A 25985-nucleotide genomic window follows, 5' to 3' on the forward strand; every position below is an offset into this window, starting at 1 on the left:
GCCTGTATCCAGCCAGGCCTTTTAAATCACCCTTACCCTCAGCCACCTTCCCAGGCAGCGATACAACCTCCAACGCAGATCTGATCCCGAGACTCAGAGATTGTCAGTAACTCAAAGTCACATAGGAACAGTCGAACACAGACCTGATTAATTCCAGTATGCGATATCGCGTGTTCCCTGTCACCACACAATGCTGAGTTCTAAAAGCCAGACTGACCTAGTGAAAGTTAGCCGCTCAGTCGTGTCCAACTCTTTGCAACCCCAAGGACTGTAACTTGCCAGGCTCCTCTGTCCCTGGGGTTTTCCAGGCAAGAATACTGGAGTGGGCAGCCATTCCCTTCTCTAGGGGATCTTCTGGACCCAGGGATCCAACCTGGGTCTCGCACATTGCAGGTAGACTCTTTACCGTCTGAGCCACCAGGGAAGCCGCTAGTGCACTCAACAAGAAAGGAAAATCCTGTGGACCCCTACATGGGTGTGGTACCCCCAATCACAGCTGTAGAGAAGGGCGGGTGTCAGCAAGTTCCTTGGCTTCCAGGAATGGCTTGATGGTCCCTTATCTTCCCCTCTTCTCACCCCTATGCACGTCCCTTCCTGAAGCACCCTTTCAGCCTACGGAGAACCAGAGAAGGGAAGAAGGCTGGCCTCCGCCTTCAGCATCACCCTTTTAAGAGAACAGGTGGCAGCTCTCAGGCCTGTTTTCTCCCAAAAGGGCCTCAGTTCTGGAGGGTTCATGGTAACAGCAGGTAAAAGGAACTTGCCAGCTGCTCCTCTCTCCACCCCAGGGTAGCTGGTTCCATTCTCTCTGCTGCCCCCCTCCTCTCCCAGAATCCAGGCCACCAGATGGCCCGAGCAGGCTGTGTTTATTTGGGGCCATGGACACCTGCACTTTCCCTATCACCCTGGGTCAGGCACAGAGCTGGAGCCCAGCCGTAGAGCAATGATGCCACGGGATGGTGCGTTCATTATTCATGATCCCTGAGCCGTCAACCTGGGCGAGTCCCTGGCTTTGCCTCCCTGAGCAGCTTTTCCCAGTCACCATGGAGACGCCTCTGTTCACTCTGAGGTTTTGGGACTAAGTCAAGCAGGGAGGGTCCCAGGAGACTCCCCTTAAAGCCTAGAGCCCCAAAGGCACATGTCAATTGCCATTCCCTTCCTAGTCTGGGTTTACAAAGCCAATGCTTGGGAAGTATTTCTTTTTTTTCCCTCCAAAAGAATTTGCCTGTATTAGTGAGGCAAAGACGATAAAGCCTTGACTTGATGAAATCTCCTATTTCAAACAGCTAGCACTCCTAGGGGCATGTTTTTCTAGGTAATTATGTTCTTCCTAAAAATAGAACCTGCTATTAAGAAACAACCACTGTGTTACTAATAATCACCAACATTTATTGAGCTCTGTTTTCCTTTCACCACTCTGCCTCTCAGCAAAGCAACTGAGCTAACCTTTAACTGTTTCCAAACACTGCTGGCTCTGTTTTAAACCTTTCTCAGAGTTAGAACCTCTCAGTTTTGGAGTTCATCTTTTAACAGTTCTCTAAAAAGAGTTCTACTTAGCCTATCTGTAGCTGTCTGAATCTGTACCTATTTCCCCATCCTCCTCTTATCTTCTGGCTAGAAGAAACTGCCATCTTGCTCCACAGATCCTGGGGGTGGGAGGGGGTGGAGGTGGTGGAGGTGGGGTGAGAGGAGATTGCCCACTTTTAAAAATATTTCTTTCTCGACCTGCCCGCCTCCTGTCCCACCTGGTGTCTGTCATGCTGAGCCTTCTTCACAGGTGCTCCGCGGGGATCTGCTTTTAGGATATTTTGTGAATGAACCTGAAGTTACTAAAACTCACCTCTGGCGGAACTCAACTTTCAAAAACACCTTTCCAGAGAATTCCTTCTATCAGTATCTTTTTTGAGTACCTGTGATGCGCCAGGTTCTGGGTACTGGAGATAAAACAGTGAGCCACTTCCCTCCTAGAGGTGACTACGTTCTGGCTGGGAGACAGGCAACAGACAGAAAAATAAGATCTAAAGCTATGAAAGGGGGAAAACAGGATAACGTGGAAAAGAGTAAACGGGGTGGAGATGAACCTGGGCGGGCCTCGTGATGCTGTGAGATTTGCGGGAAGCGGTCGAGGAGGGCACAGACTGCAAGGGAGAGAAGTGGTGGGTCTGGGGTTCTTTTCACCAGGAGGCGGCCTTGAGAGCCCGCCAACGGCTTCTCCATCGCGGCAGCTACGCTCCGGAACCAAGGAAGCCTCTAACAGGCTTCTCGTGAGGGCAACGCTGGGCGTTCCGCTCGATTCCTGCCGACCGCAGGCGCTCAAGGCCTAGCGGAACCAAAGTCCCGAGGGAAGCGCGGGCCCGCGGATCGCGAGAGGAAGAACACACCGGAAGCGGCCCCGAGGGCCGAACATGGCGGCCGCCAGGTGCCTGCGCTGGGGTCTGAGCCGAGCCGAGGCCTGGCTGCGGCCGCCGCCCGCGCGCTGCTGCCACCGGGTTCTGCACAAACAGGTAGAGGGCACCGAATTCCGGAGCGCCTACAGCCTGGACAAGCTCTACCCGGAATCGCGGGGCGCGGACACCGCCTGGAGGGTCCCGGTGAGCCAGGAGGGCCGGCCTGAAGGGGCGTTTCCTGGACGACGCCGGGGAGCCAGGGCCCCACGCGCGAGGCGAGCGGCTGGTCTGGGGGCAGACGCGCTCAGACGCGGCGCTTGCCGCGAGCCCAGGCCTGTTGCGTTAGCAACCGCGGGGTTGGGGCGGATGGCGGCACCCGGCGTCGCTTGAGGTGTGCGGGCGCCGGAGGAGCACGCTGGCTCCGCTTTTTCCAAGACCACTAACCTTTCCTCGTCCATTCGCTGTCCCTCAGACCCAGATTCTTGTCTTCAGGGAAAACTGCCCCCCAAGGCGGACAGTTAAGGCAGGAAGCTGCCAAGTAGCTCTCTTTGAGAGCTTTTTGGCGAGTTACGCGGTCCCCGGCCTCCAGCACGCCTGAGGAAACAGGGCTTCTGGTTCGTTTCCTTAGGATGCTCGCTGTGTGCAGGCGCTTTATCAGGGCCTGGGGCAGGAATATGAGCACGCAGCCAGTTCTGTTAAGTTTCCACCTACAAGACTAGAAGGGAGCGTCCTGTCATTCACTCACTCATTCAACAAACTTCTGTTGAGAGCATGCTGTGTACACTGCACTAGGCATGGGGATAGAGTAGTGACCAAAACACAAAAATCCTGATGCTAGTTAGCTTATCCGCTAATGAAAGGAGACCGACAACAATCAAAGCAGTGGTATAGCGTATGTGACGGGTACTTTGGAGAAAATAAAGCCCAGAAGGAAGAACTGCTAAGGTCAGGAGTGGGGTTACAGTTTTAAGTAGGGTAGTCTGAGGAGACCTCTGAGGTGATGCTGCAGTAAGGACCCTGAGGAAACAAGGCAGCAAGCCATGAGAAGAGGAGCGTTCCTTGTGGGGGGAACAGCAGGTGTCACCCTCTCAAGGGGTAGCATGTTCATCTGGTTCAAGGAACAGCAAGCAGGCCAGTGTGGCTGAGCAGGGGAGTCAGAAATGAAACTAAAGAGGAGAGGGGTGAGAGGAGGCCTGTTTATAGGGCTCATGGGCCTTTAGCTTTACTCTGAATGTGATGGAGGCAGAAGAGTGGAATTATCCAACTTAATTTTACAAAGATCACTCTTTCAGAGAATAGACTGCAAAATGGCAAGAACAGGAAGACCAGTGAGGAGATCGCAGTAATGCGGGCAACAGATGATAAGCAGGGGGACTTCCCTGGTGGTCCAGTGGCTAAGACACTGCACTCCTAGTGCAGGGGGCCCAGGTTTGATCCCTGGTTAGAGAACTAGTAACAGATTCCACATGCTGCAACTAAGACCCAGTGGGGCAAAAAAACCAAACAAAAAGATGATAAGCAGGGTGGAAGCAATAGGAGTCATGAGACTTGGTCAGTTTCTAGATAAGTTTTAAAGGGAAAGCCTACAGAATTTGCTAATGGATTTTCTTGGAGAAGTGTGAAATAAAAGAGGAACTGAAGTCTAGGGCCCTGAGCAATGTAAAGATTGAGTTGCCATTAATTGAGAGAGTGGCAGTAACATTTGTTTGTGCGTTCATTCACTCAACAGAAAGTTTCTTGTGCACCAACTGTGTCAGAAACTGTTTCAAGCATTGCAGATACAGCCACGATAAACTAGTTCCCACCTCATGAAGCTTAATGTTCCAACAGAAGGAGCAGACAGTAAATAAATGAGGAAAACATGTCAGAGAGTGAGAAGTACTGACTCGACCGGAGGGCTTTGACATGAGAGCCAGGGAGCTGCTTCCGGTTGTCAGGAAGGGAAGTCTTTGAGGAGACCAGAGGTTTGAGGCATCAGTTAGGCACCTGAGAGGAGACATCAAATAGCAGTGGGCTCTTCGGGTGTGGAGTTGGAGAAAGAGGTTTGAGTTTGAGCCAGAAATATCACCAAGGATGATACTTTCAAAGGAGATGAGTGGAAGGTTCTAGGGAAAGAGGAAGAGAAGAGGAAGAATCTCAGGGACATTTCAGTGTTTCAAGTTTGCAGAGAGCAAGCAGAGGAGAGTGAAGAAAGTCACGGGGAGGTGAGAGGAAACTGGAGAGGCCAGTTCAGAAGAGGGAAGAGCATGCTTGAAGGAGGGTGCCGCCCAGGGTCTCCAGCGATGCTGACGTGGTGTACGCTGAGGATTTCACCACCCACATCATTCTAAGATGAAAAGGGATGAAGGCAGCCAGAGCAGGGACAGGTGAAGCCCCTTTGAGCTTGGGAGGCCAGAAGAGCCTCCAAGTGGGTGGTGTTCACACTGGGCCCGTGGACGGGAGGATTTAACGCCACAGAGGAACAACTCAGGAGAGCCGTGGAGGCGGGAGGTCCTGGAGTGAGTATTTCAGCTTGATACAAACCCTCAGGGCCCCTGTGCTGGTCACTGCTGAAGGCAGACAGCCCTGCACTCAGGCCTCCTGTGGTCTGCGTCTCGGGGTGGGCAGAGGGTGTTTCTCGGAGTCTCCCTGATGCCCATGTACTGTAGCTCCTTCCCTCCTCCCAGGCTGCTGACGGTGCCAACTCTAGCTGAGCGGGCTGGGGTGCAGGGCGGGTGGCAGGGAGGCCTGGAGAAGTCGGTCCCGTTTCCTGGAGGAGTGTTTCTGAGGTGGTACCTCTGGAGCCTGGGGAAGCTTTTTCTGTCATCTCAACGCAATTTAGCTGGGGACCTGAAAATAGCTTTATTACATCCGCGTTGTGGCTTGACATCATTTCCTTTTTGCTGCTCTGGACCAGTTAGGGGTTGCTCAGCAGGTGATATTCACCTGACACTGTGTATGTTTCATTGCAGGACAATGCAAAGCAAGGCAACGATGACATTCCTGTAGGTGAGTGGTTTTGTTTCACAGAAAAAACCCCGATCGTTTCCTCCCCGTGTCACGCATTCCTCCCCAGCCCAGTGAAAGTAAAGAAGCTGTCTTTGAGGCTACAGAAGGGGAGTCCTGTCAGCATTGTTGAGAAGAGGAAGGAAAAAGAAAGTGATAAGGCAGCCCCCCCGCCCCCGGAGCGCTGGGGGGAGCTCTCGATGGGCTTGTGACCTGGAACAGTCTTTGCACTAGGTGAACTGGTCATTTTCTAAAAACAAGTCGGGTACAGAAGCGTCTCCATAGTGAGCTGCCATTTGTGCTTTACTTATATCTATCTATCTGAGGCACATGTTTCTGGATGTCCACACAGATCTGCAGGATGTCGAGGGCACTGGATACAGGAGTTGCCCCGAGCAGGGAGCGGAGACAAACTTGGGAACTAGGTGTCTGGGAAACAGGAGTGGGGACTTCTCCCTGTAAACCATTTGCACAGCTTCAAAGTTTTGTGCCCATCAAGCCTAAGATGTGGTCTGTAAAGAAACAAGCAGGCCCCTTGAGAGTCAAAGAGTTTCTGGCACCCACAGACAGCGAAAGGAGAGCAGCCAAAGGCGCCAGCCCGAGGTGGCCCTTGCTCGAGGTGACCCCGAAACAAGGAGGCCAGGTGACCACGGTCTAAAGCAGAGGAGCCGGCAGCCTGCTGCTGCTCGGTGGTTTGAAGCTGGCGGTGGTGCCCTGTGGCGGGAGGAGGCAGAGAACCAGGGGCAACAAGGCCCGTCTCCTGACAGCCTGGCGGACGGGCAGGCAGCGGGAATGGCCAGTCACCCTTTTCTCCTCACCTGCCTCTGAGAGGGCCCCGGGCCTCTGCAGACACTGATGAGGCCCCCTGCAGAACTGCAGGCATTCATCACCTGTTGGCAAAAAAAAAGTTCATTTGATTTTTTCGAAGGGCAGAAAACCTCTCAGAAGCCTTCCGGAGATGCCCCCACTCCCACTGAGGCCCGCTCCCCACCGGCACGGGGCCACGGTGCCTCGCCCCCCAGAGCCCCTGTAGCCGCCCCCCTGAAACTTGCCCACTGCCGTGCCTCCCCGGCTCTCCTCAGACACCACAAGGCTGCTTTTCATGATTATAAAAGTAGAAGTGTGGAGAAGGAAATGGCGACCCGCTCCAGGATTCTTGCCTGGGAAATCCCAGGGACAGAGGAGCCTGGTGGGCTGCAGCCCACGGGGTCACAGAGAGTCGGACGTGATGCAGCAGCTGAACAGCACGCAGCCAGGGAGACTGTGGTCGCGGGAAGCGCTTCCTGCTGGAAACGCGGCATAAAATGGAGAGCGAAGTGACCTGGCAGTAGAGAATATAGGGTTTCGTAAGAAGTGAAAACTGGTGTATAGAATAATAGTTGCAGATATTCAAACAGTGAAGTCTTAGTTGCTCAGTTGTGTCCAACCCTTTGCGACCCCATAGACTAGCCCGCCAGGCTCCTCCGTCCGTGGGATTCTCCAGACAAGAATACTGGAGTAGGTTGCCATGCCCTTCTCCAGGGGCTCTTCCTGACCCAGGGATTGGACCTGGGTCTCCTGCATTGCAGGCAGATACTTTATGATCTGAGCCACCAGGGAAACCCATTCAAACAATGCATGGCTAAAGGAAAAAGAAAGTAGAAGAAAACTACCTCAGTTTACAGATTGAAAACAAAACCAAGATGCAGGGAAGCAGCGAGGCCTTCCTGGGGTCACAGAGCCAGCCTGTGCTGAGCCAGCGTTGGCAGACGGGATCCTGGCTCCAAATAGAGTGCTCATTCACCCAGCCGGTGTTCTTGCCCACTGATCGCGGGCTCAGCCCGGGGACGCACGTGGAACGCATGAGGGAGACACACACCTGCCAGCCGGGGCGTCCGCGACCACTGCGTTTCAAAATACAACGTAAATTCAGTTTGTCCCTCCGTTTGGGCTTTTGAAAGAGTCCTTGCTTTAAAACAAACAGCAAAAATCGAGGGCAGTCAGATCTAGCAGAGTGTACTGAACCAGGAGTGGACAACCTGGGTCGTAGTTTTACATCCTTTGCTGTCTCTGGCCTTGGGGAAACCACCTTGATGGCGTGTATTGTTTTTCAGATCGCTTGACGGTATCCTACTGTCGGAGCAGTGGCCCTGGGGGCCAGAACGTTAACAAAGGTACGAGGCGCCTTGTTTTCTTTAGCACTTAGCGGAGAGACGGACTTGAGGATTTCTGTGTTTATATTCATGTGGAAATAAAGGGATTTTTTTTTTCAGAAGCTCAAATGCTGCCAGTTTATATAATAACCCCCTTTATTCTCTTGAATGTGGTCTGATCCGCGGACTCCCAGCTGCGGGCTGCCAGGACTGGGGTCGGTCTAGGAGTCTGAACAAAGGGACTGCACAGTGTGAGCTGGCAGCCAGCTCCCAGGACAGGTTCCTCCATTCTTGTGGAACTCGCTCCCCCTCCCCCTGCCGCATTCTTGTCAGAACCCAGTAAATTGTGAGAGAAAGAAACCAGTGGGCATTTCATTCCTGGAAGTTTGGGGTTTTTTGTTTGTTTTTAATTTTTATTTTATATTGTAGTATAGCCGATTAATAACGTGTGATAGCTTCAGCTGCACAGCAAAGAGACTCAGCCATGCATACCCATGTATCCATTCTCTGCCAAACTCCCCTCCCATCAGAGTTCCCTATGCTGTACCGTAGGTTCTGGTTGGTTATCCACTTACCTGGAAGTTTATTTGTGTTTTTTTAATACTTATTTGCGTGTGCCAGGTCTTAGGTGTGGCACTCAGGATCTTTAGTTGTGGCATGTGGGATCTAGTTCCCTGACCAGGGATCAAACCCGGGCCCCCTGCGTTGGAAGCTCAGAGTCTTAACCCCGGACCACCAGGGAAGTCCCAGAAGTTAATTTTTATCCAGAAGCGCCTCACCGTCCTGGCAGGCTAATTCCACAGCCAAGTTGGTCTCCCCAAGTTCACACAGGACAGGAGTATCCCTGTGTAGGCATCTCACCTCCTTGTGGTTCAGAGTCCGGTGGGCACCAGCCACCCGGATGCTGAGGGTGCCCGAGCGTCTCAGTGACCCGCGCTCCCTTTCTCGACAGTGAACTCCAAGGCCGAAGTCAGGTTCCACCTGGCGAGCGCCGACTGGATTGCAGAGCCCGTGCGGCAGAAGATGGCCCTCACGGTAAACCACTGGCCCCTGCTCTCCCTGTAACCCCTCACTGGCTTTGAAACCTCTTCTCTGCAGAACTCTGGTTTTGCCTTTATTCTCCGCAGTACAAAAATAAGATCAACAGGGCAGGAGAGCTGATCCTCACCTCTGAATGCAGCCGCTATCAGTTCCGAAACCTGGCAGATTGCCTTCAGAAGATTCGAGACATGATTGCTAAGGCCAGCCAGCCAGCCACGGAGCCGTCCAAAGAAGATGCTGCACTGCAGAAACTCAGGTCCTTCAGAAAATGCCCCAGGCTTCTGTAAACCGATTCATGTGGGCGAGGGGGCCACCCAGGGAATAAAGGAGGCGGGGGAGGCCCGAGACTGGCAGCGGGCAGATGGACCTTGAGTGGAGGCCCCGGATGGCACCTGCCGCCTCAGCTGCCAGCGCCTCTCACCACCTTGAGAGGCACTGATTTGGCATCTGGGTGTAACTGTGTTCCTCTTTGTTTTCAGGATAGAAAACATGAATCGCGAAAGGCTCCGAAAAAAGAGAATAAATTCTGCCATCAAGACAAGCAGGAGGGTCGATGTGGACTGAAATCATCCCTCGAGCCGGCAGAGACCCTCTGCAGGGCACCCAGGTGGCTGCCGCCGGGGAGCTTGGACACCAGCAGGAGACGGGTGTCCGTGTCAGTGGTCTCTGTCACAGCGGAACCGTTGCAAGAATGTCCATCAGGAATGAGGGTTGTAGGCCCTGGTCGCCGAGGTCTTTAGAGGCAATCACCATGTTGTCAAACCTGCATTATCCATTCACTGTATTAGTTGCAATAAAATTCTAAACTCAGCAGGCTTCCCCTTCTCATTCAGAATGTGTCAGGACAGAATTCCTACCTTTTCTCTCGGTTGAAATCTGCCTGATAATTATTGACCAGCACTGACTGTACAGTCCAGAGGCGCACAGAGGGGTGAACTGTGGGGTCTGCCCTCAGGGGCACAAGGGCAGAAGGGCTGAGCCAGGTGGGCGGGCATGAGAGCTGGGCCTGGAGACGGCTGTGGAGTGTTGACCAGGAGAGAGCCAGGAGGACATGCCTGGTGAAGGGAACAGAGGGAATAAAGACCAGAGAGCAGGCTGGGGTGCCAGAGCTGAAGAATCCATCAAATGGGGGATCTGTGTGGGGCCTTGTGGAGGTGGGTCTGGAGAGGGAGACAGAAGTTCACAGTGAAGTCTGGAGTTCAAGTGGAGAAGTTTAGGTTCTAAGACACCTGGGTACTAGGGAGCCACTGAGGGCCTTGAGTGGGAAGGAGTGTGTGTTAGGTGCTATTGCAGGCTGTGGGGTTTTGGAGATAGGGAAAAAATGGGGGACTTCCCTGGGGGTCCAACAGTTAAGGCTGTAGGTGGGTGTGGGTTTGACTTCCTAGTCAGGGAACTAAGGTAACTCAACTGGTACAGGATCCGCCCACAATGCGGGAGACCTGGGTTCCATCCCTGCGTCAGGAGGATCCCCTGAAGAAGGGAAAGGCTACCCACTCCAGTGTTCTGGCCTGGAGAATTCCAGGGACTGTATTCCATGGACTGGAGAATTCCATGGGGTCGCAAAGAGTCGGACACACGACTGAGCAACTTGCACTTCAGGGAACTAAGATCCCACATGTCATGTGATACGGCCACAGATTTTTTTTAAAAAGAGTTGGGACTGGAAAGAGGTTCTTGAGATCCTATTGTATGGGAAAGCACCCGGTTCAGTATACCAATTGCAGATTACTCAGACTTGTATGAATTCTCAAAACATTCTCTACTATTTTAGTCTAGTTTACTCCTTTGACAGCTGACTGCACTGTGATGCTCTAAATGCGAGATCATGAACTGTAGTAGTATGTACACTTCATGTCAGGGACCTCCTCATTCATGTGAATGTAAACAGGGGGAGTCATTGATAAATGACTTATGAAATTGCAATGTGGAAGACGGGGTCCCTGTCCTTAAGGGACTCAGAGCCCAGTAGGGAGCTGAGGCTCATACATGAGGAAGTACAACATTCTTTGGTTCATTAATTCAACAAATACTGAATACCAGGCACCGGGTAAGGTCCTGAGGAGTCAGCAGTGAACAAAGTCCTTTCTCCCAGAGAACTCACGTTCAATCAGAATGATAAAAGCTGAGAAGCAAAATGGATTCTTGTTAGGGTAACATGACCTAAAACATGCTAACACAAGGAAGGTCTAAAAAGTTTTGGGGGGTAACTGGTTCCAGCGGGAGGTGCTTCAGACGGGCCTGAAGGAGGGGAGGGCCTGGCCCTGCGAGCACAGTAAGAAGCTCATCACCTGGAGACTCCAGTGGGGGCCCAGGCCCTGCCTGCGGTGGGGACAGTGAACCATCGCCTGGTGAGAACGGGCTGTGAGGGCAGCTGCCCTGGGGCCGGCTCCGGACTCACGCCACTGCCAGCTGCGGGGCCTCCGCGAAACCAGTCAGCCTCTCTGAACCTGAGCTGCTGTTGCTCTTTGGTGCAAACGCAGGAAGTCAAGAAACACCTGGAGTAACAGGCAGATTTGGCCTTGGAGTACCAAATGAAGCAGGGCAAAGGCTAGTAGAGTTTTGCCAAGAGAACGCACTGGTCACAGTAAACACCCTCTTCCAACAACACAAGAGACGACTCGACACACGGACATCACCAGATGGTCAATACTGAAATCAGATTGATAATATTCTTTGCAGCCGAAGATGGAGAAGCTCTATACAGTCAGCAAAAACAAGACTGGGAGCTGACTCAGATCATGACCCCCTTTATTGCCAAATTCAGACTTAAATTGAAGGAAGTAGGGAAAACCACTAGACCATTCAGGTATGGCCTAAATCAAATCCCTTATGATTATACAGTGGAAGTGAGAAATAGATTCAAGGGATTAGAGCTGTTAGAGTGCCTGAAGAACTATGGACGGAGGTTCATGACATTGTACAGGAGGCAGGGATCAAGACCATCCCCAAGAAAAAGAAACGCAAAAAGGCAAAATGGCTGTCTGAGGAGGCCTTACAAATAGCTGTGAAAAGAAGAGACATGAAAGGCAAAGGAGAAAAGGAAAGATATATCCATTTGAATGGAGAGTTCCAAAGAATAGCAAGGAGAGATAAGAAAGCCTTCCTCAGTGATCAGTGCAAAGAAATAGAGAAAAACAATAGCATGGGAAAGACTAGAGATCTCTTCAAGAAAATTAAAGATACCAAGGGAACATTCATGCAAAGATGGGCTCAATAAAGGACAGAGATGGTATGGACCTAACAGAAGCAGAAGATATTAAGAAAAGGTGGCAAGAATACACAGAAGAACTAGACAAAAAAATCTTCATGACCCACATAACCACAATGGTGTGATCACTCACCTAGAGCCAGACATCCTGGAATGCAAAGTCAAGTGGGCCTTAGGAAGCGTCACTACGAACAAAGCTAGAGGAGGTGATGGAATTCCAGCTGAGCTATTTCAAATCCTAAAAGATGATGCTGTGAAAGTGCTGCACTCAATATGCCAGCAAATTTGGAAAACTCAGCAGTGGTCACAGGACTAGAAAAGGTCAGTTTTCATTCCAATCCCAAAGAAAGGCAATGCCAAAGAATGCTCAAACTAGTGTACAATTGCACTCATCTCACACGCTAGTAAAGTAATGCTCAAAATTCTCCAAGCCAGGCTTCAACAATATGTGAACCGTGAACTTCCAGATGTCCAAGCCGGATTTAGAAAAGGCAGAGGAACCAGAGATCAAATTGCCAACATCTGCTGGATCATCAAAAAAGCAAGAGAGTTCCAGAAAAACATCTACTTCTTCTTTATTGACTATGCCAAAAATAATTTATTTGACTGTGTGGATCACAACAAAATGTGGAACATTCTGAAAGAGATGGGAATACCAGACCACCTGACCTGCCTCTTGAGAAACCTATATGCAGGTCAGGAAACAACAGTTAGAACTGGACATGGAACAACAGACTGGTTCCAAATAAGGAAAGGAGTACATCAAGGCTGTATGTTGTCACCCTGCTTATTTAACTTATATGCAGAGTACATCATAAGAAACGCTGGGCTGGATGAAGCACAAGCTGGAATCAAGATTGCCAGGTGAAATAGCAATAACCTCAGATATGCAGATGACACCACCCTTATGGTAGAAAGTGAAGAAGAACTAAAGAGCCTCTTGAAAGTGAAAGAGGAGAGTGAAAAAGTTGGCTTAAAACTCAACATTCAAGAAACTAAGATCATGGCATCTGGTCACATCACTTCATGGCAAATAGATGGGGAAACAGTGGAAACAGTGACAGACTTTTTCTGGGGGTGGGGTTCCAAAATCACTGTAGATGGTGACTGCAGCCATGAAATTAAAAGATGCTTGCTCCTTGGAAGAAAAGTTATGACCAACCTAGACAACATATTAAAAAGCAGAGACATTACTTTGCCAACAAAGGTCCATCTAGTCAAGGCTATGGTTTTTCCAGTGGTCATGTATGGATGTGAGAGTTGGACTGTGAAGAAAGCTGAGCGCCGAAGAATTGATGCTTTTGAATTGTGATGTTGGAGAAGACTCTTGAGAGTCCCTTGACTGCAAGGAGATCCAACCAGTCCATCCTAAAGGAAATCAGTCCTGAATGTTCATTGGAAGGATTGATGCTGAAGCTAAAACTTCAATACTTTGGCCACCTGATGCGAAGAACTGAATCTTTGAAAAGACCCTGATGCTGGGAAAGATTGAAGGCAGGAGGAGAAGGGGACGACAGAGAATGAGATGGTTGGATGGCATCACCGACTCAATGGACATGAATTTGAGTAAACTCCGGGAGTTGGTGATGGACAGGGAGGCTTGGCGTGCTGCAGTCCGGGGCCGCAAAGAGTCGGACATGACTGAGGAACTGAACTGAACTGAACTGAGTGGCTAAGTCACGTGGAAATCTTTGCGATCCCACGGCCCCTCTACAAACTAGGAATGGTTAGTGCCAACCTCTAATAGGGTGGTAGGGTGGTGGTCATTAGTGGCGCTGAGCCTGTACCCTGGGAACGTTAGCCATGATTAATAGCCCAGTTTGGCTGGAACCCAGGGGGTGAGGCGCTGCGGGAGACACGTCTGACACCTTGAATGGGAGCCAGGTCTAGAAAGGCCTTCAATGTGACACCAAGACATTTGGCCTCTACCCCTACAGAGGCTGTCAGGGGAAGATTAATCTGACTGGGATTGGATGAGAAAAAAGACTGCAGGGAAGTGGGCACAGCTCAGTGGACAGACCTGCGGGAGCAGTCAGGCCCATCCTGGAACTGGGCCAGTGGCAGCAGCGATGGGGAGAAAACAGCAGATGCAAGAGGGTTCGGAGGACAGAAAGTTGACTGATTGGAGTGAGAGCTGGTGTGTGACAAGGGGGTGGTGCTGAGCTCTGAGGCAGGAAAGTCACCAAGGGAGCAGGCTTGGGAGGCTGGTTGGATGATGCGTATGGTTTTGCCTGGGAGGAGCCGCTTCGTGGGCCCTGAGGAGGAATGCCTACCTGGTGATGCCCAGGACAGGCAGTGAAGCAGGCGCTGGGGAGTGAGGTCAAAGCAGGGGTTGCAGGACAGAAGGGGACAAGCAGCGTCTTGGGGACGGGGAGGAGCAGTTGAAGATGAGGCAAAGCAGGGAGATGCTAGGTAAGAGGACAGCAGCGGGAAACCAGAGCGAGCATCCTCACGGTTTGACTCTGGACCTGGGGGCTGGGGCTGTGAGGCTCTCAGAAGACACTGGTGACATGTGACGGGACTTGCGAAAGCATTTAAAATACAGAGGAGGGGAAGAGAGGTGAGGAAAAGCAAAACTAGGCCAGGGGACAGCAGAGAGTGGAGCGCAGGGGTAGGACCCGTCATTAAAACAACGACAGAGCCTGTTACACAGTGAGGTCAGTCAGAAAAAAAAATACTGTATACTAACGCATGTATATGAAATCTAGAAAAATGGTACTGAAGAACCTATTTGCAGGTCAGGAATAGAAACACAGATGTAAAGAGCAGACTTGTGGACACAGTGCGGGAGGAGAGGGTGGGACGTGGGACGAATGGAGAGTAGTGTTGAAACATACATATTACCATACGTAAAATAGATGACCAGTGGGAAATTGTTGTACAACACAGGGAGCTCAACCAGGTGCCCTGTGACCACCTAGAGGAGTGGGATGGGCTAGGGGGCAGGAGGGAGGTTCCAGAAGGAGGGGATGTATGTGTACCTATGGCTGATTCATGTCCATGTGTGGCAGAAACCAATGCAACATTGTAAAGCAATTATCCTCCAACTAAAAACAACAACAACAAAAAGGTGATGGCAGAAGAATGAACATGGGTGGACCTCACAGAAAACAGTGATGAGCAACAGAGGTCAGACTGTAAGAGTATGATTCCATTTACACAAAGTTCAAATCAGGCAAAACTGCCTTATGGCGTTGAGAGTCAGGGAAGTATTTACACCGGGGCAGTGGGGAGGAGGCAGAAGGGAGCCTTCAGGGGCGCTGGTGAAGTTCTGTATCTCCTCCAGCCATGACCTTGAGATGTGTACACCTTACTGCATGGATGTTACACCTCAACAAGCAGACCAGTTAGTTAGCTGCAAGGAGGACAGGCTCAAGGAAGGAGACTGGACCCAGGTGGGGTACATCCCTCTTCCTTGCTGGTATTATGGGTTTGTGCAGACTCTGTAAGTGGGAGAGAGAAAAAAGAACGTCTCCAAGTCCCTGAGAGTCAGATTTCAACGCAAGCAGGGGCGGAAAGTAGACACTGACTGCCCTGGGCTGACTCTCCTTCCCTTACATTTTTCCAATAGGTATGGATTTTAGCAGTGGGTTTTCAACATGTGTAACATTTTAAACTGTGCTTTTTCTGCATTTGTATTCCCTTTTGTATAACAGTCCTAAAGAAACAAGATATCAAAGTGTCTAGTTGGGTGGTCCATTTCTTTTCGCTCTATTTTGTATTTGCGTACGTATATATTTCTACTATCAAGACTGGAAGGATGTGTTCCTTCCGGTTGTACATTGTTTCATGATGGAGGAGATCGTTACTGTTTCTGTTTCAGGACTCGTGCTTGAGACGAGTTTGTTCTCGTTCACTTCCTACACTTAGCCATGACGGCAAATTTTGGAAATGCCTACAAAGCTCAGCCTTCGCCCGCCATCCAAAGTCTTAGGTGTCCGGGCAGAATCAGCGCCGGCCTCCCAGCATCCTTGTGCGGCTAACATCCGGTGCGGCTAACAGGGGGCGGCAGTTTACTTCCCACCATGTTTCTTCCTCGCGGGTTTCCGTGAGCATCCGAGGTCTCGCTTTGGCGCGGCCCGGGCACCGCATCCCTGGGCGTTTGTCTCGCTGAGCTGTTTTGCAAGGCCCGGGGTCGGACCGCCTACTAGAGGCAGAGATGTCGTAAGAACGAGCCGCAGGCCCCAGTGGCCTAATGGATAAGGCACTGGCCTCCTAAGCCAGGGATTGTGGGTTCGAGTCCCACCTGGGGTAGAGCACCTTTTTGGTCCTTCCACTCTAGAATCCATGTGCCAATAGTCCCACCGCTCGAAAGACTCCGGACACACTGGGCTCCGGCCCGCGGGTGGAAAACCGGCTAGATCCGCAAGCAGAGAGGCCAAAGCAGGGAACTGAAGAACCTCTGCCTCCCTGGAGGCCCCTGATTTTTGGACAGCGCACAGGCCGAGCGGACAAGGCGAGAGGAAGGATGGGAGGACACCAGGGCGGGAAGAGGGGGTGAGGGACACAGCGCCCGGCCGGGACGTGCCGACTATTTGACTACAAATGAGGCCCGGATCAGCTGCACAGCAGAGGGCGAGCTGAGAGAAGGCGGGTGTTGCCCCTGGGCCCCCAGATCCCTAGGCTGCAGCCTCGGAGGCTTGTGGCGCAAAAGCTAACATAGGGCCAGGCGCGCCCGCCCCGACGCCACCCCAGGTGGGACTCGAACCCACAATCCCTGGCTTAGGAGGCCAGTGCCTTATCCATTAGGCCACTGGGGCGCGACGGTCAGAGCCGACCACGTGGTGCGTGGTAACGCGCGGCGGCGCGCGCACAGGCCTCACTCGGCCCTACGACGCCGCCGGCCGCACTGCGGACCCCGTGGATCAAGGCCGGGCCCGGGAGGCCTGCAGGACAAGCTGGGGGCGCGCCTGTGGGGCCACGCGAAAAGCTAAAACTTCACGGTGAGGCGAGACTAAGGACGATGCCGGACGGCAAAGGGCGCGGAAAGGGAACGCCTGAAGGAAGCAAGACCAGGGGATGAAGTCGTGATAGAAAGCAGGTTCGCATTTTGAACTCATGAGGAGCTGCTCGTCCAAAACGAAGCCGACCACGAAGGGACTCGAACCCTCAATCTTCTGATCCGAAGTCAGACGCCTTATCCGTTAGGCCACGCGGTCCCAGAGCCTACCGGTTCGCGGGGAGATAGTTGAGCGCACCCTCCCGGAGGCGGCGTTGACCCGAGGAGAAAACCGTGGGCTTTTGGCCCCAGGGCGCGTCCTCGGGGCTGCAGAGCAACAGCCACACTGCGCCAGCGCCGGGGCGGCCGCAGGTGGCTCCCACTTAGCGAGGAGGCCGTGTGACCCGAGAGGTAGGGTGTCTGGCTTCGGATTAGCGTTTGAGCCCCTTCGTGGTCAAAACGCTTTAATCCTGACAAGAGGGCGACACTCTTGCGCCGCAACCAAACCCAGCCGTTGCCCTTGTTTCAGGCGCGGAGACAGTGCGGGACCCTCTCCTCGCAGCTACTTCCATCGCCTGGGGCTCGTGTCCAATCGGGTTTGCACTTGGGAACTTCCGGGTTGGCGTCACTACGCCGGCCTGCGGCGTCATATTTCAAGAGACATGTGATCGGGCGCCGTCTTCGTGAAGCCCCAGTGGCCTAATGGATAAGGCACTGGCCTCCTAAGCCAGGGATTGTGGGTTCGAGTCCCATCTGGGGTGGGGGCGGATGAGCCACCGGAAGATGCCGTTTATATCTCGTCACGACCACGAGGAGGCAAGTTTTTCTCCTTCCTTCTGAGACCGGTTTTGGGTCTGTAGACGCCACTTTGCTCTTTCATTTTGATCGAGCCTGACTTTACTTTGAAAGGTAGACTGATATGAGAGCAAATGGTCCCCCATTTCTTGTTGCCTCTCTGGGTTGACGTCTAAGCAGTCACGTGGCGAACGGGCTCCGCCAGCTGCGAATCCTTGTGCAAAGGAAGCGAGCGGTTCAGTGCGAGTCCATCGCTGTGGAGTTAAAAGCAAACCACGCAGTAGCCACCCCCATCCCTCCCTGCCCCCCGGAGCCCCCAGCTGGAAGCAGGCAGGCGGGGTCGGGGTGGGCGCTGACCAGCTCCGTGCCCTTCGTCTGAGAGCGCGAACGCCACAGTGCCCTGTGCTGCGGCGAGAAGGGGTGCGAGGAAGCTTGTGTGTGCACGCTCCTTGGACAGTGGGGGCGACAACGTCCAGTCTCTTGTGTGCACCCCAAGTCCCACGGGTTAAAGATGACCGACCCCGCTCGCACTGGGTGACCGCAGGACTGCTTAAAAGGGATTAGCAGATAAACAAGGCCTTCCTGCTTAGCACAGGGAACTGCATTCAATATCCTATGATAAATCATGGAAAAGGATTGTGCTGGCACTCCAGAGAGTATTCTAGACTCCTCTGGCTCTTTCTAAGCTTCTAGGATTACGAGTTGGAATGGCAAGTGTCTGGTAGAAAGGGTGGTGTGAGAGGGGCAGGTAGCAACTTGCTATGGCCATAACCAGGGGAGAACAGAGTATCCACAAGATTTTGATCTTGTGGGCAGAGGGCTTTAAGCAGAGGAATAAAATAACTATATTTGCATTTTGAAAAGATCCCCTTGGCAGCCCCTTAAACGATGAATTAGAGACAACACTGTGAATCAAGTATACTCCTATATATACATATGTTTTAAGAAGGAGTTAGAGGCAGGTGAGGGGACTGGCAGGGAGACCGCTTAGGGAGAGACTGTGGTTCGGGGAAGAAATGACCCAACCATGAGTGGAGGCAATAGCAGGTCCACAAACCGTCTTTGCCTGAATCAACTACAGTTGACCCTGGATCAATTTAGGGATTAGGGCTGCGGACCCTCCTCAGTCAAACAAGCTTGAGCTTAACTTTACACTCGGCCCTCTGCACCCGCAGGTTCAACTGACCTCAGATGGTGTATGTCTGTAGTATGTACCTAAAAAAAAAAAAAATCCACATAGAAATGGTCCCAATCAGTTCCAACTTGTGTTAAGGGTCAACTGTACTTCATTAGGGATTACAAAATAGCGATTTCCCCAATGTTACTTTTCTTTTCACATTTATTAACTGGAATACTTTGTAAAGGACTTTTGTCATTAACTAGGTCTATGAGTTTATCCTGAAATACTTTTGTTTGAATTAAGACAGGATAAATGCTTTTTTTTTTTTTTTTCTTCAATGCCAGTTTTTAGAGTAAGGAGTTGAAACCCTTGACATAGCCCATCTATCCAGCCACAATTTGGCTTGCAGGATTTTAGCTCCTGCACCAGGGTTTGAACCCTGCTGGGCAGTGAAAGCACTGAATCCTGACCATTGGGCCTCCAAGGAAGGTCCTAACTTTTTAAGGATGGACAGCTTGTACCTGGATTTTGAGTTGACCCAGTTAGAAACTTTCCCTTCTAATAGAGGTATTTACTGATTCGTAATCATCCTAAGTGTTTGGTTCTGTGTTTATCCTACTTATGTTTTTGCTGATTTCTATCTTTAACTTTCCATGTAGGAAGTACTTCTTTCTCTCTAGTGATCTGAAAAGCACAATCCTATTTGTAAAATCAATGCATGCTCAATGCAAAAAATTCAAACAATTCAGGATATAAAACTCAAAGTGCCCCCCCACCAATGCTTCATAAATGCCTGGGACTGAGATAATGTTAGTTTTTCACTGTTGTTTCTTACTGTAAGTCTTCCAACACCTTCCCTCAAATGCTAGGGACCCCTCTGTTAATTTTTGGTCTTGCTGCAAAGGATCTTAGTTCCCCAACCCTGATCCAGCCTGCGCCCCCTGCAGTGAAAGTGAGGGGTCTTAACCATGGACAACCTGGGAAATCCCAGGGACTCCCCTCCCATTATGTTACAAAAGTTTCACAGGCCTTTCATTGATTCTTCCCTTCTGGTTCTAACCACACTCCAAAAGATTACTTTTTCACTTTTCTGCATCCCTAGATCTTGAGCTGGATGGCTGGGTGCAAATTCAATGATTCACAGCAGTGGGGAGGGAGCATGTGGTACCCGTTTTGTGCATGAAAGGCCTTCTGTAGATCTTGACTGCTGAACGTCACTGATCATGACTGAAGCCGCTCTAACTGGAACACGCCTTGCTCCCCAGTTGCATTTTACCTTCAGCTCATCCCCTGCACTATAAATTAGGGGTGACGATGCCCCAGGCTCTATTCACCTTATGTCCTTTAAGACAATATTACTTTCTTGAGCGTTATCAGCCACTGTTGATCTCCTCCCATAAATTCCATCTGCAACCTCTGGCAGAAATGTCACAAAATTGTTGAAATGTGTCTCTTCCTCAGTAGGTTTTTTTCCTGTAGGATTTAAGCCACATCAAGTCGATGCCTTTGCTTAGATTGCTTTCTTACTGAGAAGCTTCCCAGATTATTTCATTTCATTCTTATTACAATTCTGATGTTTGTAAATGAGGAAAGGAAAAGTCTGGAGACAGCTGATTAATCTAGAACCAGCAAGTAAATGGTCAAGGGCAGGTGTGAGCAGTAGGCATACAAGCTCCTCTGACTTCAAGGACAACAGCACTTTCTCCATCTCGTCTTACTTTAAACTGCCTGTATTTCCTGGCATTGCTCAGGCATCCTGCAAGGAATTCTGCTATAATTGTTTAGTCACTAAGTCATGGTTTTTCCAGTAGTCATGTACGGATGTGAGAGTTGGACCATAAAGAAAGCTGAGCGCTGAAGAATAGATGCTTTTGAACTGTGTTGCTGGAGGACTCTTGAAAGTGCCTTGGACTGCAATGAGATCAAACCAGTCCATCCTAAAGGCAATCAGTCCTGAATATTCATTGGAAGGACTGAAGCTGAAGCTCCAATACTTTGGCCACCTGATGTGAAGAACTGACTCATTGGAAAAGACCCTGATGCTGGGAAAGATTGAAGGCAAGTGGAGAAGGGGGTGGTGGAGGATGAGATGGTTAGATAGCATCACTGATTCAATGAATATGAATTTGAGCAAACTCCTGGAGGTAGTCAAAGATGGGGAAACCTGATGTGCTGCAGTCCATGAGGTCGCGGAGGGCCGGACACGACTGAGCTACTGAACAACCACCACCACCGCAGCCCTGGGCCCTCAGTAATTTGCTTCCTACACATCCTCACCATTAGACAACCACACACACCTGTGGGCACACCTTTCCAGTTCAACAAAAACTCTGCTCCCAGTGAGGTCACCCCAGAGTTTTAATTATCTCAACCACAAAGCAGCAGACACACACAGCACCATGTAATTGTTTTTAATGTCCAGAGTTTGTAATTCGAGGGCCAGAGCTTTCTCCTGGACCCGAGCTTATAAGCTCTCAATTGGCCTGTGAGGCCAGTAGGGATACTTCTTCTTGTCTAATTTGGTTTCTGGGAAGACTTCATTCAAGTCCTCAATGGTCATCTGATCAAATGGAATTATGTTCCTCATCTTCTCCAGCTGAAAAAAGAGGGGAAATGTGTCAAGATAAATAGGGTTGCAGAGATACAAAAAAAGAACCCAAAGCAGGTGACTGCTGCTAGGTGAAGGACGCATGGCCACGAAAGGAAAGAAAATGGATTACAAGCAAAGGCCAAGGCTCATCCTTACCTCTTTCTCATATTCCTGAATCCTGGTCTTTGACTGAGTCAAAAACTCAGCACAACTTTTCACCTTTAAGAGAAGGGAGAAACTCTGTTTTGAGACCAAGTTGTACCTTCCCGACCCTGAGGCTCCCAAGGCGTGGGGAGACCCAGGGCCCCCCACTGCTTTCCCACACTCTGCAGAGGAGGTGGGCTCCTCTGACTGCTTGGGGGATTCTGCTTTAGGGGGCAAACTGCAGCTCTCCCCGACACCCACAAAGAAGCCTGTATAGGAGAACCAGCTTAAGGCGGCAGGCCCAGGGTTCTTTGGGTATTCACCTAGGCAACCTACAAATCCCTGCCTCATCTGGGCCTGCCTCACGGCCAAGACAAGCCACTGACCAGCTAGTCAGACTTCCCCTTGGTGGAGCGACCTGGGTTCTAACACTGGGCCTTCAGTACTCTCAAGCGAACGGGTATTTGACTACTCACTACCGTGTATAATTTTCCTGCCCCGTTTCAGCTCCTTGACTGTTTTTAACAGTCATGTTGAGGTATAACTGACATACAATAAAATGCACATATTTAAAGACTACTACTTGATAGGGTTTGATACACGCATCCATCTGTGGAACCGTCACCACAGTGAACAGTTTAATATTTACCATCCCCTCCACCCCAACCCCAGGCAACCGCTGGTCACCAGAGATTTAGCTGAATTTGCTTAGTTTTCCAGCAGTGGAGGCATACAGTGTATACTCCTTTGCTGGATTCTTTCACTCACATAATTATCCTAAGGTTCATCCGTGTTACTGCATTTATTAACAGTTCATCCCTTTTTAGCGATCCTTTAAATTCACTCCACCTTAACCTTACTAGTAAGAAATAGAACTGTCAGGAATTAAGAGAATTTTAGAATAAGTAAGAGCCTCAACTACTTACATCTTCTTTTTCTTCAGCATCCACCTGGGCAGTATATTTATCCTCCGGTATAGGAACCTTCAGGGCATTAAACTACAAACACAGGAATAGCGAACTGTTATTAGTATCACCAGGAGTCCCCCCAGAAGGATTCAAAAGCTCCTAATTGTAATACATCATATAAAAACACATTCTCCATTCCAGGTGGTACGAGCAGGCATCTAGGGCATTCTACTGGAAAGAGTATTAGACTGGCAACAGGAGCTCAAGGTTCTTTGCCGCATCACTAGCTGGAGACCTTCGACAATTCTCTTACTAAAATGAGCTTCAGTTTCTTCACTTGATAAAGACAGGCAGACTTGATGACCTCAAAGAACCCTGTAGTTCTAAAGCAATTCTGATTTCTCTTTTTTAAAATTTCTATTTATTTTTTGGCTGTGCCACACAGCATGCAGGATCTTAGTTCCCTGACCACGGGTGGTTACCTGTGCCCCTTGCAGTGGATCTAAAGCACTGGACCACCAGGGAAGTCCCCTGATTCCTCTTTGAAAAGAAACCCTAGTGGACAGGTAGCAGAAGTCATGTTTGCATAACAGAGATGGATGAGACCTTCTCCCTAGAAAACAACTCAGTGTCTTGGCCCCTGCACTGAGCACTGTTCCTAGCAGAGTGGGCCCTTGATAAGTATTTGCTGAATGAACAAGCAAACCCTGGATGATGAAATTTCACATCAGAATATAGGTGGGCGAGGGCTTCCCTGGTGGTTTGGTAGTAAAGAATCCACCTGGCGATGCAGGGGACACAGGTTTGATCCCTGATCTAGGAAGATACCACAAGCAGTGGACCAACTACGCCCATGCACCACAACTACTGAGCCTGTGCTCTAGAACCAGGGAGCCACAACTACTGAGCGTCCATGCCACAAATCCTGAAGCCCTCAGACACTAGAGCTCTGCTGCTCCGCAACAAGAGAAGCCACCACAGTAAGAAGCCTGCACACCATAACTAGGGAGCAAACCCCCGCTCACCACAACTAGAGAAAAGCCCACGCAGCTACAGAGACCCAGCACAGTCAAAATATAAATTGTAAAAATAAGAAGAAACATAGGTGAGGGAGAGACCACAGCTACAAGGGACAACAAAAAAGCAAAGGAAAGAGGAAAACAGTAAAAGGGTAGGAAAAATGTCAGTCTGATTTAAAAGGAGACAGGTGGGGAGTGCAGAAGGATATCAGGCAGTCGGGCAGAAACATCCAACTCAACACCCCTCTGGCTCCCAGATTAAGACTGTATTATACCGTTTTCTTAAGTTAAGAAACCTGCTGAATGAGGAAACCCTGAATTCTCCGCAACTATTTACCACTTAAATCTCTCATCCCAAGACCTTTGGCCACACCCATCTCTCCTGAGCCTCCCTTGGGATCTCGGTGTTAATACCACTCCTCTTTCCTCACTGTCTTCCTGTGGAACCGTCCACAGTCCTGCTCCCCCACCCACAGCCGTGTTACAAGACCAGGGTTTTAGCTGCCTGAAGGCTCACCTTCTTCTCAAAGTCATCCACCAAGCCAGCCTTTGCCACGTTGGCCTTGTAGTAAGCCCAGTCGATGGCAGGTGGCTTCTCAGGCAGAGTAGCCAACCTGCTCACATAGAAAAGCAAAAGTTAGGGCTGTTCCACGAGCAAGAGGAAATTCACACAGCAGTTTCCCTGTTCTTCATTCCTATGTCCTGGAGCTATTGCCACACTCTTCCCTAGGAGGGAGATCACAGGAATGCAAAAAACAAACAAAAAAAAATTCACTAGTATTTAGAAAACGCATGAATTTCTTTCTGCCAGAAGAACATCAGAATTCATATATTTTGTTTCCACGTGAAACCACAAGTCCAGAAGCTCCCTCTCAGCAAGGTACTGACCTGGAGGTTAGGGTCTCATTCCAGGACTTCAAGGAGTTAGCCACAGCCTTCTGGTTTCGAGGGATGATCTCCCCAAAAGCTACCCAGTCAATGGTTTTTAGAGCAAGTTTCCGTCCAGCCATCTTGAGATCCTGGAAAATACAACAGGTCAGATCAAAACAGGGCTCTTGGAGAGAATCCTCTGAAGGGTATCACAGAAGTATTCAAGTTTTAAGAAATAGATCGGCATCATATGAGTGGGTGTATCTGTCAACTAAAGGAATTAGGATGACAACATCAGAAGAGGACACTTTAGTTTTTAAAATTCAAGGTGTACAACCTGGCATACAAATATATTCTAGATGGTATACCCTCTCTTCCCCATCTCCTAATTTATCCTTAAAAGTCCAGTTATTTAAAAAAAAAAAAAAAGAGAGAAAATGCAGCTATCCAGTGTTTGCACTCCATGTATCTTTGGAAACATTGCTAAAGCAATATTCATGCATTACATAAAAGTTAGTAGTTTAAAAACACTTCCACTCAGCCTACATTTTATTCACTGATTCTCCAGTGCACAGAACCTGACACATATTCACATTTTAACAAGGCTTAGTTAAATAGAGCAGACGCTGGACCAAAATTTCCTCACCTGAAAAAGGGGGATAATAAGCCCTGTTAGCCAAAAAAGGCTGATAAAATATCAAATATAACTGTGCACACCAATTTGCACTACAAATTTAAGGGGCTCTCTACCCACTCCTCTTAGACTGGTAATACGCCCACACCTTATTCATACCTGGTGCTCCTCTGTCGTGTTAGCACATACCCTGAGTATACTGGACATACTTTTAAAAAAAAAAGTATTCAATACATACGTGAATGTGAGAGAACATGGAAAGTGATCACAACTGTTAAAGATCTTTATAAACTATGGGGTGGGTCACAAAGGAGATGGAAATTTTCCCCAGGGCCTTAAAAGAAAGAAGACACATGTCCAACATCTGCCTCTTCCTTTCACTCTCAAGATAGCGTATGTTCCCTGGAGTGGAGGTGAGGGGCGGGTGACCTTTAAATACACCAGATAGAACAAGTGCCCTTGCAGAGACTTTTCCAAGCTCGGAAGCTTCGTAAATGGGTTTGTTGTCTTTTATTTGCTGCTGAATCCCCAGCGCCTAGAAGAGACCCTGAACAAGCAGGTGCTCAGTGAATATTTACTCTGAAAGCTCCACACGCTCGAAAGCTGGAACCTTCAGACGGGAAACGCACAGCCCTCCGGCCTGCTGGGCGTCACCAAGTCCCGGCAACGTTTTCTCAGCCTCCAAACCGGACTCCTGAAGCCGCCAGGCTGGAGTCGGGCTGGACGAGACAAAGCTTAGTGGAAGCCCTAAAAGTCAAGAGAACACAAACTGGCCTCTGCGGCCTCGCGCTAGAGGGAGAGGAGAGGAGGAGGGCGCAAAAGAGCAGCCGCGCGAAGCAGGGGCGAGACAAGGGTCGAGCCGAGGTGTGCAGGGACAAAGCAGAGGAACCCGCTGCGCTCAGGTAGGTTCGAGGCCCCCAAGCTCACTCACCTTCACCGACCCTGGGCGGCCAGCAGTCCGCAGCAGCAGAGAACGGAAGTGGGTCACCGGAAGCTCTCCCCTCAGCCAATCCCAAGCCCAAGGGGGCGGGCCTTGTCTTACGGGTCAGCGAATAGCGACGAGGGATGATTCAGGAAGTCCCGCCCCCGGAGGCGGGCGTAGCGCCTCCACAGCCCGGGGACGCGGACGCTGGTTGGGGGCGCTCCCGTCTCTCTCCCGCGGCCCCACCCCCGCCGATGGGCCGGCCCGGCTCTCCCTGCCGAGAGATGGGCCGGC

The 25985-nt window shown here is 50.4% G+C and overlaps 2 protein-coding genes and 4 non-coding genes across 8 annotated transcripts; 3 read left to right on the forward strand and 3 right to left on the reverse strand.

Moving 5' to 3' along the window:
- Positions 1-2266: 2266 nt before the first annotated feature.
- MRPL58 (mitochondrial ribosomal protein L58) lies at positions 2267-9352 on the forward strand. The gene is made up of 6 exons (XM_065910581.1): positions 2267-2588; positions 5336-5372; positions 7463-7522; positions 8454-8536; positions 8629-8798; positions 9022-9352. The coding sequence occupies exons 1-6, from the start codon at positions 2403-2405 to the stop codon at positions 9104-9106; spliced, it is 621 nt and encodes a 206-aa protein (XP_065766653.1). The 5' UTR covers positions 2267-2402; the 3' UTR covers positions 9107-9352.
- Positions 9353-15931: 6579 nt separating this feature from the next.
- Positions 15932-16004, forward strand: TRNAR-CCU (transfer RNA arginine (anticodon CCU)). The gene has a single exon. It is a non-coding gene; the product is annotated as a tRNA-Arg (tRNA).
- Positions 16005-16437: 433 nt separating this feature from the next.
- On the reverse strand, positions 16438-16510 carry TRNAR-CCU (transfer RNA arginine (anticodon CCU)). The gene has a single exon. It is a non-coding gene; the product is annotated as a tRNA-Arg (tRNA).
- A 326-nt stretch (positions 16511-16836) lies between these two features.
- On the reverse strand, positions 16837-16909 carry TRNAR-UCG (transfer RNA arginine (anticodon UCG)). The gene has a single exon. It is a non-coding gene; the product is annotated as a tRNA-Arg (tRNA).
- Positions 16910-17377: 468 nt separating this feature from the next.
- Positions 17378-17450, forward strand: TRNAR-CCU (transfer RNA arginine (anticodon CCU)). Its single transcript has one exon. It is a non-coding gene; the product is annotated as a tRNA-Arg (tRNA).
- A 3550-nt stretch (positions 17451-21000) lies between these two features.
- On the reverse strand, positions 21001-25837 carry ATP5PD (ATP synthase peripheral stalk subunit d). Of its 3 annotated transcripts, none has more exons than XM_065910377.1 (6): positions 25701-25837; positions 24154-24284; positions 23783-23879; positions 22265-22336; positions 21351-21413; positions 21001-21200 (listed from the first exon to the last, which is right to left on the reverse strand). In XM_065910377.1, exons 2-6 carry the CDS (start codon positions 24273-24275, stop codon positions 21069-21071), a joined length of 486 nt encoding a protein of 161 aa, XP_065766449.1. In that variant the 5' UTR covers positions 24276-24284; positions 25701-25837; the 3' UTR covers positions 21001-21068. The 3 variants fall into 3 exon arrangements, with proteins under 3 accessions (XP_065766449.1, XP_065766451.1, XP_065766452.1); XM_065910379.1 differs by lacking the exon at positions 25701-25837 and adding an exon at positions 25348-25676; XM_065910380.1 differs by lacking the exons at positions 21351-21413; positions 25701-25837.
- Between the last annotated feature and the right edge of the window lie 148 nt (positions 25838-25985).

The sequence above is a fragment of the Muntiacus reevesi genome, chromosome 18, assembly GCF_963930625.1.
Source record: "Muntiacus reevesi chromosome 18, mMunRee1.1, whole genome shotgun sequence".
NCBI classification, from domain to species: domain Eukaryota; kingdom Metazoa; phylum Chordata; class Mammalia; order Artiodactyla; family Cervidae; genus Muntiacus; species Muntiacus reevesi.

Coding starts and splice junctions, on each gene's coding strand:
- MRPL58 (XM_065910581.1), top strand. CDS start 2,403: ATGGCGGCCGCCAGGTGCCTGCGCTGGGGTCTGAGCCGAGCCGAGGCC. Junction 2,589..5,335: donor ACACCGCCTGGAGGGTCCCG/GTGAGCCAGGAG, acceptor GTTTCATTGCAG/GACAATGCAAAGCAAGGCAA. Junction 7,523..8,453: donor GGGCCAGAACGTTAACAAAG/GTACGAGGCGCC, acceptor CTTTCTCGACAG/TGAACTCCAAGGCCGAAGTC.
- ATP5PD (XM_065910377.1), bottom strand. CDS start 24,275: ATGGCTGGACGGAAACTTGCTCTAAAAACCATTGACTGGGTAGCTTTT. Junction 22,337..23,782: donor TGGATGACTTTGAGAAGAAG/GTGAGCCTTCAG, acceptor CTGTGTTTGTAG/TTTAATGCCCTGAAGGTTCC. Junction 21,414..22,264: donor ATGCTGAAGAAAAAGAAGAT/GTAAGTAGTTGA, acceptor CTTCTCTTAAAG/GTGAAAAGTTGTGCTGAGTT.